General features: G+C 31.2%; 2 protein-coding genes and 3 non-coding genes across 5 annotated transcripts; 4 read left to right on the plus strand and 1 right to left on the minus strand.

Annotated features, from left to right (window-relative positions):
• Window positions 1–3,807: 3,807 nt before the first annotated feature.
• LOC111638705 lies at window positions 3,808–8,688 on the plus strand. Its single transcript, XM_023384459.1, has 7 exons — window positions 3,808–4,001; window positions 6,278–6,415; window positions 6,485–6,722; window positions 6,809–7,012; window positions 7,350–7,429; window positions 8,262–8,387; window positions 8,467–8,688. The coding sequence occupies exons 1-7, from the start codon at window positions 3,816–3,818 to the stop codon at window positions 8,686–8,688; spliced, it is 1,194 nt and encodes a 397-aa protein (XP_023240227.1). The 5' UTR covers window positions 3,808–3,815.
• An 837-nt stretch (window positions 8,689–9,525) lies between these two features.
• On the plus strand, window positions 9,526–11,899 carry LOC111638718. The gene is made up of 5 exons (XM_023384476.1): window positions 9,526–9,646; window positions 9,726–9,966; window positions 10,039–10,260; window positions 11,219–11,304; window positions 11,376–11,899. The coding sequence occupies exons 1-4, from the start codon at window positions 9,554–9,556 to the stop codon at window positions 11,266–11,268; spliced, it is 606 nt and encodes a 201-aa protein (XP_023240244.1). The 5' UTR covers window positions 9,526–9,553; the 3' UTR covers window positions 11,269–11,304; window positions 11,376–11,899.
• Window positions 11,900–12,596: 697 nt separating this feature from the next.
• Trnas-gcu lies at window positions 12,597–12,678 on the minus strand. The gene has a single exon. It is a non-coding gene; the product is annotated as a tRNA-Ser (tRNA).
• Window positions 12,679–13,049: 371 nt separating this feature from the next.
• Trnay-gua lies at window positions 13,050–13,132 on the plus strand. Its single transcript is given in 2 exon segments — window positions 13,050–13,086; window positions 13,097–13,132. It is a non-coding gene; the product is annotated as a tRNA-Tyr (tRNA).
• A 707-nt stretch (window positions 13,133–13,839) lies between these two features.
• Trnas-gcu lies at window positions 13,840–13,921 on the plus strand. Its single transcript has one exon. It is a non-coding gene; the product is annotated as a tRNA-Ser (tRNA).
• Window positions 13,922–15,576: the final 1,655 nt, after the last annotated feature.

The following is a 15,576-nucleotide window of genomic DNA, read 5'->3' on the forward strand; positions in this document are numbered from 1 at the left end:
ATGCGTACCTCGATTGCGACAACAATTGGAGTGTCGGAGCGCTGTAATGCGGTCCGACGGGTCAGAGGAGGGTCCAAATAACGACAAGAATATACCAACATTGACAGCGACAACAATTGGAGTGTCGGAGCGCTGTAATGCGGTCCGACGGGTCAGAGGAGGGTCCAAAGAACGACAGAAATATACGTACACTGATTGCGACAACAATTGGAGTTTCGTTTGATTATCAGTAGTAAATAGAAACCAAGTATTAATGAATCAGAAAATAATTTGACTTGCGTAAATTTATCTCAATATTTTAATCTGCGAATAGTTTAAATCTCAGAAAAGCAATTATTTTTAGTAGTATATGAAGTATAAAAAGAATATTTAAATATTTACATAGAGATTATTACACTCGTTAGCTAATAAAAATTTTATTATAATTATTATTATTGAAATCGTATGATAAATTATTATGAAGATATCAAGCTGTAATAATAATAATAGTGTATAAATCTTTCTAATTACTTTTATATGCCGTAAACCGGGTTATTTCACGACAGAAGAAGAAAGTTTACGACGTCACACTGGGGCCTATAAACATAAGTAAATTTCGTCGAATCGCGGGGTTATTTAAACTATGTATCTCATGAAAGATTAGGGGTAAAATTGTAGAATTATCAGATGAAGAAAGCAAATGTAAACGTTGCAGTAAAAACGGAAAAAATAAAAGACAGAAAATGTAGTAATTAAAGTTTGAAGATAGTTACTACTATAGTATTATAACAAATGAAAAAGGGCTTTCTGATTCATTAACACAGTGTCAACAAGATTTAGTTTTATTTCTATATGTAATAAAAGAATAATATTTTTTGTTTTGTGATAATTAATAAAAGTTAGCAATTCTGTACTAATAAATGAATTTTGTTTGTTTTTCTCCCCCTTTCCTACTTCCCATCGCTGCCGGGTACATTGTCACTAATGGAGTTTATTAAACAACAAACAGGCTATGTCATAGTAACCCAAAGGAACAGGGTAAAACTGCAACAAATACCTTTTACAGTATTTTTTAAAACAATATGTAATAAAAGGGAAAATTTAAATTTTCCTAAAATGACAAATAACGACATAGTTGGTCCAATAACACGATTATTAACATTAAAAAGCCACAAATGAATTTAATAACAACTTTGTAAGAAGATTAAATTATATAAGTAGCTCCTATAGCAGTCGAAAAGTAATAGGGCCTACGGATAATCATATTCATTATCGACACGTATACTTTTTACATTATGTGAATGGCTCAATTGTTTGCAATCTAAATTATAACTTACATTAAACCACTTACCCGAAGACACTCATAATCTATTATGTATAAGCCTTCGAGGTAGGTAATTCTAATAAGGATCTTAATCAATAACTTTCAATAAAAATATGAAAGCCAAATGAGTTGTTGCTGCAGTACCACTCTATTTGAATTTGTACCTCGTCATCAACTAAGATAATGAGTCATGTTAGTATCTAAACGGTAATACCAAACAATGACAAAAGAATAAATCTTTAACCAATGATCATTCAGCTACGAATGGTTAAAAATAGTTCAAATTTTCGATTCATTCACACGTTGACTTCTAGTAGAACAAGATTAAGATGGATCCTCTGAAGATTAACAAAAGAATTTAGCTTTTCGATATTCAAAACAGAGATTTTTTTAAATATGTTTAACAATAAAGAGATGTTAGCAATGAGATCCTTCAGCAATATGCTTCAAGAAGATTCGGACGTGGAAAGATACTGCAAAGATATTGACATAAACATGAAGATGAAAAGTTATTGTGATACCACAAGATGCCTTCTTATCTATATTTATAAACTTTTTGGATATATTGATTTAAATATTATCGAAAAAGAATATTTATACGGTAAGTTTAATTTATTATTTAATTTAATTTGTTTATCTTTAATTAATTAATTAATTATTTATATTTTGATATAGGTCTATATATTAATAACATTTTACACTGAATTTTGTATTTTTTTATATTGAATTTAATTCGGTTTTTAATTAATTTAATTAATATTTTCGAATGAGAATTGTTTTTTTTATTTGTATTGTATGACATTGCGTTTTTTTATTTTTAAATTTTCATTGTTTGTTTTGTGTCCTTTTTCTTGTTTGTAATTCAAAGAATATTGCTCAAGACATGAAGTATAAGCATCTTCAGATGTATCTAGTAAAGTAGAAGTTCGTTAATCCGGCATCACTCTGGTTTGGTAAGTGCCAGATTAGCGAATTTCCATAGTGTATCTGTTTTTACTTTTCCCCGCTCTGTTATTCATATAACAAAGAAAGTATGACGATTGGTAAATAAATGAACCCCAAGATTTTTACATTTTTTGACTCAAAAATTCGAGGGTTTCTTCTGTATTCATGGATGTTAGTGTGTATATACGTGGGAGGGGTACGATTTTGTTCACCCACTTTGAAACTTAGTAATTCCTGTGCTTTTTGTCGAAAATTTCGGAAATTTTACATGGAAGTTTGTGTGTTTGAGGCATTGATGTTACTAAATTTTGGTAGTTAAACTAAAGGGGTGGGGAGATAGATAGAGGTAGATTGTCACATGCCCAGTAGAGTCGGACTTAATAAGTACTTTACTTGTTACTACCATTTACATTTTTTTTAAAATTATAATTTTAGACACAAACACACACATTAATTTTTTAATATTTAAAAAAAAGGATAAAATGTAACACTACCGAATTACTAGAAACGTAAATATGAAACTAAAATAGTGAAATTTTAAAGTTGAGTAAGGCGAATAATGAAGATTTTTCAAGAAATGTTTTATTATAAACTCTTACATTTTACAGGGTGTTAAGAAATTAGACTGACAAAATAAAATGGGTGGAAGAAGGGGTCAATACAAGCAATTTTGTTCCGCAACACATGACTGTCCACTTGTAAAAAGAGTGAAACCTGTATGGCATTTAATTACGTCGTTAGTTCGGTGAAATAGGCAACGTAACACGTGGGCAATTGCCAAGGAGAATGCATCTATAAGTAACTGGTCCCAACTTGGGTGTTAGACACGTGAAGAAAACCTGGAAAACTCCACTGGAAAAGCGGTAACCCACATAGTTTCTTGTAGTTATGTTGACTAACTGTATGTCTATTAGACATAATAGAGTAATTTATATGTCAGACGAGAGCTGACATACATCTTATGTACGGGAAAGCTAAATGCAAAGGACGATTAGCGCAAAGTCTGTATCGTAAATGGTTTCCGCAGCGCCAAATATCCTACCATTCAACATTTTCCTTAATCCATAATAAATTGCTAGCAAAGAAATGTTTTTTAAAAGATCAGATTAAAATGGACGATGGATGACTTTGAAGAACTATTGATTTAACAGCCCTCAACAAGCACGAGAGCTATTGCCCGCTTCGTTGAGACAAATCATGTTAATAGAGGGCAATTTCCCACAGAAAATCCACCCAATTGACAAATTGCCCAAGTGTTACGCTTCCAAGTGTATTCCATATCTTTAATCCAAATACATTTATATTTGCTTTAAAAATTTCTATACTCATTTATATATTTATATCTGTACTTATGTTTTTGAATGTTTGTCCGTCAGAAATTAAAGGAGCAACAAAAGGATCTATCAGGTTTCTCACAGGGCAACTAGCAGTGGACACTGTTGTTGCCTGGGAAGAAAGCAACAAACACATTCAAATTTTGGTTATTTTTAACTTGACCAATGCGAGTATTTCTGCTTAATTTTTATATACATATTTATAATTAATTTGATTTCATTTTAAAGATGATATGGAGGAGGAGAGCATCAATTCAGACACGGAATCCGAAGAAAAAAATTACGTTTCTGAAAATGAATCCGAAGTTAATACAGATGCAAATTTAAAACTTTTATACGTTATTAAGAAATCGAATTTGGAATCCATTCGATCTCCTGGAATTCTTCGATGCAGAAAATTCCGAAGAAAAATATATTTTGTAAGTTTTTCTATTTTAATATTTATATTTTCTAACGTTAAAATTGTAGTTCACAAATACAATCTGCTCTTATTCATATCTACCTGTAGTAATTTGAAATTAAAAAAGTATTAATTAATGTTATATGCTTCAAAATTAAACATTTTTTCTACTATTTGCAAATTATATGATATGCTAGCATTTGTAATTATGATATCATTTTGCTTTTTTTTTTTTTTTTGCAATTAAGTTGCAAATTAAGTCTAGTAACACTGGCGTCTAATTACAGAACGATTCTGTAGCTGTAGTTCTGATTTTTACCACGTCAAGAAGCTGGACAAGTATAATTCTGACTGTGGTGTATATACACCACAGTCAGAATTAATTTATTACGAACAAAATTTGCTACTGTTCGTTTGTTGAACGTCAAATTTGTCTTTTGTCTAACGTTCATTGTTTGTAATTATAGCTTTAAAGGATGATTATTGTTCATTATTTTTATCAAAATATTTAAAATTATAATACAGTATATTATAAAAGTTATTCTACAGAATATGTAGACTTTCGTTCTTAAATTCTTTTAACCTCAAGATTTTCCCGCTGAATTTTCAATCTGTTACTCGATTTTTTTTGTACTGTATTATTTAATAAAATTATTCATTGCTTTTTTAGAAATAATTTAAACGTTTTATAGTAGAAAATTTGCAATATTTTATTTTACAATTAATTAATTAACGTTTATCTTTGAAATGTTCTACAAAACCAAACTCAATTTTCTCCATAGGCATCCTTATTTGGTTTTCCACGAGATTTTAAAAAACCTAACCCTAGAGAATACCAAGAGTTAAATGTATCTTGTGTAATTTGAGTAAAGTCTTTTGAATTGGTAGTTTAAATCTATCAACAAATTATCATCGTCAGTAAAATATTAGTGAAGTTTTTGTAGCCTGATTTAACAGATCTGCAATGATTTATTTGAACGTTAGCTGAGAAAAGAATGCTACAGTATTCATAAGAAAGATGTTTTCTTTATGAAAAAGATTTATTGAAAATTATACATTTGCAACATTTTCATACGCACAATCTATTATTGAATGTTTTCCTTTTGTAAGTACTGTACATTTCTGAATTGAGCGTAGTCACGATCCCGTGTGCCAGAGCCACACGAGTAGAATTTATAAATTCCATGAATTTTTAAACAGTACGACACAGTTAACTTTAGTTGGTTCTCAACTTATCTGTGGCTTTCCATTCGTAGAAATCTGTCAAATACATTACATAATATTTTTAATTACAACTGTATGAGCTGTTAATATTCACGAAAATAATTATTTTAAGATATATTAATTAAATACAGCATTTATAAAATTCAAAACAGAATTTACTTACTTTTCATAGTTTTGAATTCTAGCTTCTCAATTTCACAGGCAAATCCATGTACTGTACAGGTACAGTACTTTCTCCAAATGTTCACGTAATCGAAGGAAAGTAGAAAATCTTTCAGAACATGAAGTTTCACGAAAGAATATAGACTTTTCCTCTACCAGGATTTGCTTATGCGGAGAAATCCCTGGTATAACAAACCTACATGCCTGGAAGCAAATCCCTAGTATAACAAACCTACATGCTTGTTAGTAAGATTTCCTTTTCGGAAGTGCTTATCGCAATAGCAACAAGTATTTTCTAATATATACAACGCAATATTTTCCATAACGATTTCTTAGCAACGTAGCGGGAATACTTCAAAACCAATTTCGATGATAAAGTATTGTTTTAAAGCTAAAATATCGACAAAAAATTCCAAGAACACCGTACAGTACGAGGTATACGCTAGCTGAATCTCATAATAAAAACTAGAACTACGGCTACGGAATCGTTCTGTAATTAGACGCCAGTCTAGTAACGTTTTGTAATTTCTCTACTGAATGCTAAAATATGTTTAAATGGCCTTATAGTAAGGCCATTTAAACAAAGGTAATCGTCTTTCTCCTAGAGTCCTGATTCGAATTTCATCCGGCTTGTCTTATCTTCATAATTGGAACATGTACTGTACATCATTCCCCAATATCATAACCATGCAAATCAAGCCGATTTCAATACTATTCTCAGGAATCGGGTTAATTTGCTTGAATGAGAAGTGAATGATGAACATACTCAAAAAGACCAAATTTAAACCGGATATCTCAATACAGGTAGACTGCTGTCTTATCGTGCAATTATACATAAGTATATTTAAAAATTTAGTAATATTTTTATACGTAATAAGTATGCAAAAATTCAATAAACAATCTTTTTAGGCAATGTCCGAAAGCTCCTATTTTTTGCGCCTGAATGACAAGAATAAAATGAAATGTTTTATCACAATGAGTATGATAGAAAACGTTGAATTTTTTGTTCATGAATTCTCTAAAGAATATATAAATTCCGAATTTTTGGTAAGTATAAAGTTTACTCGTAAAATTAGAAAAAAAAATTGATGAATTAATCCTTTAAATAACTTTTAGAGAACTCTCGATGAAGTGAAGTTTTTCAAATTTGTATTACTCGACTTCGCATTCAAATATGCGGAAAATAAGTTCAAATTCGATCATTTTACCTTATTCCCCTACCAGAAAGGAGACGAAGATATCGTAAAATTCTTTAAAATGATTAAATATTTGATACCATGTTGTAACAAATTCAAGAAACTCGGAATTAACAGTTACATTTCAATACTAAAATATTGCAAATCTTCTAAATTGGGTAAGAAAGATTCAGGAATTAATAAAAAAAATAATAATAATAATTTATGATTTAATCTTAATATTTTTCTGATGATGATCTTTCAGTTTCAGTAAAGAAATCAGTAAAGAAATCAGAAGAGGAAGATACATCACAACGTAGGTTTATAGAAACTTTTAAATCATTGTTTCTATTATACGTCGATGAACTCTTAGAACTTCTGCGAGATTTGGATGGTACCGGATTGAACGATTTAGCAGATAAATTCGTCTGTTATTGCCCACAAGATATTTTCTACGATTGCTTATTAGGTAAAAAAAAATTACTTAACTTTTATTCATTAAATAAACTAAAAATTCGAAGAAGCTAAGTAGTCTTCCTGCCATGCCCAATCGCTAAGAACAGTCTTTCTTCTACTTCTCCTCTCGGGTTTATATGAAAATTAGAGTAGAGACACCCTTTTATTGGAGGCTAACGCCTCTGCAGAATTATGCAAAACAGTTAAAACGTGACCTTATAAGCCAATTAAAAAATACAGTGTAATTTAAATTAAAATATCGTCAGCCATTTTAATAAAAATTATAATTCATTAATTATTTTCATGTTTTTTCATTTATTTATAAAAGCCATAATGATTTTTATTTGAAGATTCTAGAGAAAATTTGGGTAAACTATTAATCCCTAAACGAATATTCAAGTCAATGGATTTGTTGGAAAAGTCATTACTGGTTAGTAATTTTTTAGTACTTAGAACTTAATTATAATTATAATAAATGAAAAACATTTCTATGTAACAATTTATCTTGAAAATAAAATAATTATAGAGTTTATTATCAGTTACTCCCTATTACAGAACACATTAATAGCAATATATCTATTTTCTATTTTCTATATATCTACAAATGGGTGGAAAGTAACTAGGTAAAGAAAAATCGCTATAATTTTTGTAATAATAAAATTTATGTATGCATGTTACATCAATCAATGGAATTTTATAATTTCGGCATGGTTGGTGTGGATAGTGACGGAGTGAAACTACACGCGCAGTGGCACAAAAGATGGCCGACCATTTGTCTGTTCGGGAGGAGCGTAGATTGCTGCACGCTGTGAGGTGTGGAAATCAATGTTTGCCATGCAAAATTAATAGCGTACTGTAAAAGACATTATGCCACAATTCGGCCGGAAACAATCAGAATTGTCATTCGAAACTAAAATGACTACAGATTTGAATGCAGACTCACAGAGAAGTTGTCACCCATCCACAACACGATCTGAGGAACGTATAGTTAGTTGATTGCGCCAGTGTCTATATTCAATTTAAGGTTTGCAGCTATATTTGCACTTATCAATGTACAAGCTAAATAATTTTCATCATCTTTGCATTAGATAGACAGAAATTACATCGATTTATCAATGCTTACTTACTTTTCACCCACACTTATACACTTATTTAGTATAGATCTTTGTACATATTAAATAATAAACATATAAAAAACGCAATAAGCTATACAAATATCGTGTAAAATACTTTAATAATGAATTAATTTTTGTATATTTTAGATAATAAAACTTCACCAGACGAAACTTTTGTGTATGAATTACATGATAGATATCATAAACATTCAACTAATCAAAAATATGCAATTGATTAGAAATGTCATTTCAAAGGATCTTGAAACAGATTTGGTAAGTATCTTCAAGACTTTAATAAATTATGTTTCAAAGCAAAATAGAATTAATTATTTCATATTTTTTCATCTGAAAGTTGCTGATTAGTGAGATGAATCTGTACAAGTTAGCTTATATAGACATTGCCCTGAAGTACAAGAAACATTTAAACTTCATTGATTTCTCTTACGCTTCCGTCATTTTGTCCATAGTTGATGACAAACACGAGGAATTCGTAAACAATATAACGACACTATCCGACTTAGTTAACAATTTTTCTAAGGAATTCGGAAAGATTTTTATAAAAATTTTAANATGATCGGGAGTTATGACACTTACCATAATTAATAACCCGAGAGACTACGCCAAAGCGTCAACAATTCTTCTCGGTAAACACTGAAGGGTTTACTTCAAATTCGGTAATTTGGCGGCTTCTTTTGTCTATTTTTCTTGCTAGCAATATATCTATTTTCTATTTTCTATATATCTACAAATGGGTGGAAAGTAACTAGGTAAAGAAAAATCGCTATAATTTTTGTAATAATAAAATTTATGTATGCATGTTACATCAATCAATGGAATTTTATAATTTCGGCATGGTTGGTGTGGATAGTGACGGAGTGAAACTACACGCGCAGTGGCACAAAAGATGGCCGACCATTTGTCTGTTCGGGAGGAGCGTAGATTGCTGCACGCTGTGAGGTGTGGAAATCAATGTTTGCCGTGCAAAATTAATAGCGTACTGTAAAAGACATTATGCCACAATTCGGCCGGAAACAATCAGAATTGTCATTCGAAACTAAAATGACTACAGATTTGAATGCAGACTCACAGAGAAGTTGTCACCCATCCACAACACGATCTGAGGAACGTATAGTTAGTTGATTGCGCCAGTGTCTATATTCAATTTAAGGTTTGCAGCTATATTTGCACTTATCAATGTACAAGCTAAATAATTTTCATCATCTTTGCATTAGATAGACAGAAATTACATCGATTTATCAATGCTTACTTACTTTTCACCCACACTTATACACTTATTTAGTATAGATCTTTGTACATATTAAATAATAAACATATAAAAAACGCAATAAGCTATACAAATATCGTGTAAAATACTTTAATAATGAATTAATTTTTGTATATTTTAGATAATAAAACTTCACCAGACGAAACTTTTGTGTATGAATTACATGATAGATATCATAAACATTCAACTAATCAAAAATATGCAATTGATTAGAAATGTCATTTCAAAGGATCTTGAAACAGATTTGGTAAGTATCTTCAAGACTTTAATAAATTATGTTTCAAAGCAAAATAGAATTAATTATTTCATATTTTTTCATCTGAAAGTTGCTGATTAGTGAGATGAATCTGTACAAGTTAGCTTATATAGACATTGCCCTGAAGTACAAGAAACATTTAAACTTCATTGATTTCTCTTACGCTTCCGTCATTTTGTCCATAGTTGATGACAAACACGAGGAATTCGTAAACAATATAACGACACTATCCGACTTAGTTAACAATTTTTCTAAGGAATTCGGAAAGATTTTTATAAAAATTTTAAAGATTTGGATATTTTTAGAACACGGTAATTTATTTATTTACTTTTTGTTCTTGTGATTAATTAAAAATTAATGTTATTTTCAATTGTATTTTATAGATCTCGAAACGGAAAACATAAGATCGTATCATCCGAGAAATATTCATATAATTAGAAGGAGATATCGTTATCGGTTATTAAATTATGGAATATATCCCCTTATGCTATCAGAAAAGCTGGAAAGATTTCGTAAAATCTTAAATCATAGCGTGAAGAATATCATTAAACTGTATAAGCCGCAATGTTACGTAATCTTGGATGTATTTAATGATTGCCAATCCGGTAAGTCGAAGGAATATTTTGAACTTTCCTGGGAAAATTATAGGCCAATTATAATAAAAAATGTATAAAATTTAATTACGATGTAATAATTATTTTTAATTACATTGCTGTTGCTCATTCATTAGCTTGAATTATGTACGTGACAAAATTTTTAATGTAAAATTAGAAAAATGTTTATTAATAATTATTATAATTTAATATTTATTANATTATTGGATTTTCTTGCTGCATGATATTTTTATTTATTTTATCAAATATGTAACAGCACCCTTTTTTGAGTTTTAAACTCAACAAAATGGAATCATTTCTTCATTTAAGAATTTATTTTTATTTGAAATAGGAAAGTTTTTGTGTTTCAATGTTTATCTTAACAATAAACATTAATCTCTTGAAACATACAATATTCATAGCTAAGATTCAGACTTTTCCTCAGCAATAATATACACAGTACTATCCTTGATACAACAAACAAAGTAGCAAAGTGGTCACAAATGTCACCTGACCAGAAGTTTAAGACATGTGCAATTTTGACAGCTCATGTCATTCAGCAGATGAAAGATCAGCTATCTAGGGTTAAATTGAATAAATTTTAGCTATTTATTCAAGTTTTAATGAGTAGATTAGTTTGACAGTGATTTTGAAAATTCATTTAAGTATATGCAAAATATACATAATGAATGATTTTCAAACATGCATAAAATATTTTGAGATTTAAATAATAATTATAATTTATTACACATGTTAAAATTTTAATATGTCCATATACATATTTGAAGAAATCTAACGATTATTTAGTAAAAATAAACTAAACTCTGTAATAATTACCAATTTTTTTTATAGTATATATAGAAATGTTGATTTGATGTTTAAAATTTCTAAATTTTAATATTAAATTTAAATTTATAAAAAAATTAATTTTAGAAATATATTATTCAAATATTAAATGAATTCTTTACAGTTGTTGCTACATACAATATGTATCAGAAGTTCCAACATTTAAAATTGTAATAATCAACTGAAAGTTTGGAATGTAAATTCTAAAAGGTAAATTGAATTTTATGTTAAAAATACATTGATTTATAATCGTGTTTTTAAAATGGTTTACGTAATTCCAGATACGATCGCTTATAATGGGGATAACAACAAATGAAGGTATAACTTCTGAAGGTATAACTAAAGTAGGCCTACTTCGAGTCTGTCTTGATGTGATAAGCCCTCCAATTTATTAAAACCCTATCTATTACGATAACTAATTCAATCGAAATAAAAAATGGCCGTAGTAGTCGGTCACGGGTTCGCGCCTGATTCCGGAAAACTCCACGTGCTAGCCCAGGCACGTGGAGTTTTCTGGGCTTTCTTCACGTTCCAAAATATAAATAGAAGAAAATGGCCTCGAAAAGACTTCTTGAGAGACACCTCTGCTTGGCATATCGGGAGACATCGTGTCAAATGTTTCATCAATCCAACGTCTGAGCTAAATGACAACGAAATCAATTTTATAAAATTAAGTATATTTAAAAATTTATATCAAACAGAAAAATCACATTGTGATATATTTTATATAATGTAAATCAATGTAAATATATTTTCAATGAAGTCACTTCATACTTTTGTCACCGGAAAAGTCTTGTTCTTCAATTGTTTATAATAAAATATTTTCTTATTAATATCTTTATTGTCGTTTTGTAATTTGTGAAACAATAAAATGGTAAGAAATTCGATATTAATTTCATATAGACAAACTCTTCATTGTTTTCTTAATATACTCTAGGTTTATTAAGAAAAATAATTATTAATATACTAAATTATTGTAATTACAGCTATTCATCATTGTCTTGAGAGAGATTCAGCAGTTTAAATGCAACCAAATTTGGTATGATGACATTTCATGATATGCTGAAGACATTTCTATAAAAAAAAATAGATGTTACCAAACTCACTACTATTGTACTTTAGATGCTGTAAATACCAAAAAAGTTTCGTTTATGATGATACTTGAAAAGTGTGTCCAAACGAAACTGCTTTATCGTGGACATGTTGAAAATTTGGCAGCATTAGAAAACAGTATCACTCTGCATGTAAAAAAAGTCAAAAAGGATCCATTATGGTCGACCATTGAACATTCTATCTCAGTCACTCAAGAACTTAAACATTCTCCATTCGCGACCCTCTTTTACTCGCCTCCCGTATATAAGTATTTGAAATAGATATACAAATAAAGCCAATCAATGATAATCATAAAACAGTTTATTCAAAATAATTCTTTGATGTATTGTATATGATTTCACCATTAGAAACAGCACATCCCCGTACTAAACGTAGGCGAAGGGAAAAAACGACGAGGGTGGGATTCGAACCCACGCGGGTATAACCCAATGGATTAGCAGTCCATCACCTTAACCACTCGGTCACCTCGTCGTCGAACATGTTCGCATCTTTCGTTACATGCATTTTCATTAATCTGTCCACAACGGTTGGCACCAATTACAATATTGACTGCAGCAGCGTGGCGAATGATCGGGAGTTATGACACTTACCATAATTAATAACCCGAGAGACTACGCCAAAGCGTCAACAATTCTTCTCGGTAAACACTGAAGGGTTTACTTCAAATTCGGTAATTTGGCGGCTTCTTTTGTCTATTTTTCTTGCACCGCATTTGCCGAATGCCAACGTTCTGAAACAGTGTAACACTGAACGCTCAAAATGCGAGATTTAATCAGCAGCAACATTACCGAATTTGCCAGAAGCAAAATACTTCACGTAAATTTGTAGACTTCACATACGTTCCGTCGATAGCTCAGCTGGTAGAGTGGTGGACTGTAGTAGAGTAGTTATTCATAGGTCGGTGATTCAAATCCGCCTCGACGGAAGCACTTTTTTTACCCTTGTTTCTGTGATAGGAGGCATACATACGAAATATAGTAATTCTAAATTGCACAATTCAATGTGTTTCGAAGAGACATGAACGCGAAATACCGGCTCCGAATGCTTTCAGATTATACTTTTTTCCGGTTGCAGACATGGTATTTTATGCAGACATTACGAGGTACGACATCGTAGAACTCTGCCAACTTTCCCACTCATCTAAATTTTCTAATCTATTCTCTGCGTCTCCGTGAAAAATAATCACAACGTGCAAAGGTAATGTAAGAATTCCGAGCGAAATTGCAAAATATTTCTATGTCTTTGCTCTACCAGATGAGCTATGGATGGAACGAATGCGAAGTCTACAAATTTACCTGAAGTATTTTGCTTCTGGTAAATTCGGTAATGTTGCTGCTGATTAAGTCTCGCATTTTGAGCGTTCAGCATTACACTGTTTCAGAACATTGGCATTCGGCAAATGCGGTGCAAGAAAAAATAGACAAAAGAAGCCGCCAAATTACCGAATTTGAAGTAAACCCTTCAGTGTTTACCGAGAAGAATTGTTGACGCTTTGGCGTAGTCTCTTGGGTTATTAATTATGGTAAGTGTCATCACTCCCGATCATTCGCCATGCTGCTGCAGCCAATATTGTCTGGGGTTATGGCCAGATTAGTGAAAATGCATGTAACGAAAGATGTGAACGTATTCGACGACGAGGTGACCGAGCGGTTAAGGTGATGGACTGCTAATCCATTGGGTTATACCCGCGTGGGTTCGAATCCCACCCTCGTCGTTTTTTTCCCTTCGCCTACGTTTAGTACGGAGCTGTGCTATAATGAAATCAGCACTAATTCTGGGCTATTAGTCGCCTTCGTGTTAGAAATTCTTTAGTATATTCATCTAGATTTTCAGATGTTTCCTGAACGAAATCTAATGTTGTATAAACAATTGTTACATAGAATTGTATTTTAAACATTTCTTTTGGATTTACGATTTGTTCACCAGAACTTTCATAATCAAAATGGCGAACTTTAGTTGTACTATTAACAACTGGAAATTCTGCCACTACATTTACTTCCACAGCTAAAACGTCACGTATTTATTAAATGTTTTATGAGATCTGACTGCACTAAAAATTCAACAAGCCCACTCAAAATATTAAGAGATTCATTTACGTTGAATTGAGGACACTACGACATTTTACAACAACAATTTTTGAAACAATATCGTTCCATGTAACGACCGAGCAAATAAACTTGAAAGATCTTGAATATCTAATTTATAATCTGTTAAGAGTTCATTTAAAAGATAATTATACAGGATGGGAAAGAAAGTCATTTAACACCCCTGCTACAGAATGTAGAATATACCTAAAGAATGTACAATACAGTACATTGAGCACGCCATTTAACGTTTATAACACTGTAACCATTCAAGGTAGTTCAATAAAATCTTTCAGAAAGCAATTGCGAAATTCTGACCCTAAATCGTGTGTAAAATTCCCGTGAATCTTACTAAATAGTTCGAGAATAGTGAAATAGTAAGGTAAGGATGCCGAATATGAGATACCATTTTTATTTTTGACTATAAAAAAATAACTATTACACTTGGAGCTTTACAAATTACAATTTTGAATAGGGAATTTAATATATTTAACAATATAATTGCTATTTAGTCCTAAGCATAATACATTTTTAGTTATATTAGATAAAATGAAAAAAGTCCGAAATCACGTCTTAGGTAAATGGTCTCCTATTATGAGATACTACGGGTACCCCAGATTCTGGACAGTCTTGACCCGTCCAGATTCGATCCCGGGTCCCCCAGAGCGGTAGGCTGTCACCGTGACCTCTTGGCCATCCGGCCTTTTCTGGGGTATCCTAAGGAACACCGAATTGTTTTGATGCCTTTAAGTAACCTATTTGATTGCTCCGTACTGCATCCACGGATCGTATCATGGCACTGTGGTGCCAGGTTTTCCTTTTAATTGGGGCCATCTAAAATATATAAAAAAAGAACTTAAACTAATACGTATACTTTCACCTCATATATGAAATGAAATATCTCATATTAGGAACCCTCATGTGTCTCATATTGGGAACACATTCAAATTTTACAAAACGGCTGCCTACTTTTTTTACTGACAAAGAAAACAATAGTACTGCACTAATATCGTGAAATTGACCGTATAATTGATACAATGAATGTAAATTAAAAGAATTTAGCGTAATAATAACATTGTTACATACCTCGTAAACATTTAATGTCAAAAAATTTGTTTTGTGCTTTTGTGAAAATCTGCACACCCACGATCTAACAGCACCTCTGGCCAGCGTGCACTGACACACGTTTGGAGCTATTGCCAGGACGCTTCGGAAAACACTAGAGCCAAATAGTTGCCGTTAATAGTTTGGCCAAAACCTTGGTATCTCATATTTGGCGCCTATC

The sequence above is a fragment of the Centruroides sculpturatus genome, unplaced genomic scaffold (genome assembly GCF_000671375.1).
Source record: "Centruroides sculpturatus isolate CEXI.00-Female unplaced genomic scaffold, Cexi_2.0 scaffold1118, whole genome shotgun sequence".
NCBI classification, from domain to species: Eukaryota; Metazoa; Arthropoda; class Arachnida; order Scorpiones; family Buthidae; genus Centruroides; species Centruroides sculpturatus.

Coding starts and splice junctions, on each gene's coding strand:
- LOC111638718 (XM_023384476.1), top strand. CDS start 9,554: ATGAATTACATGATAGATATCATAAACATTCAACTAATCAAAAATATG. Junction 9,967..10,038: donor TTGGATATTTTTAGAACACG/GTAATTTATTTA, acceptor TGTATTTTATAG/ATCTCGAAACGGAAAACATA. Junction 10,261..11,218: donor ATTTAATGATTGCCAATCCG/GTAAGTCGAAGG, acceptor AATTCTTTACAG/TTGTTGCTACATACAATATG.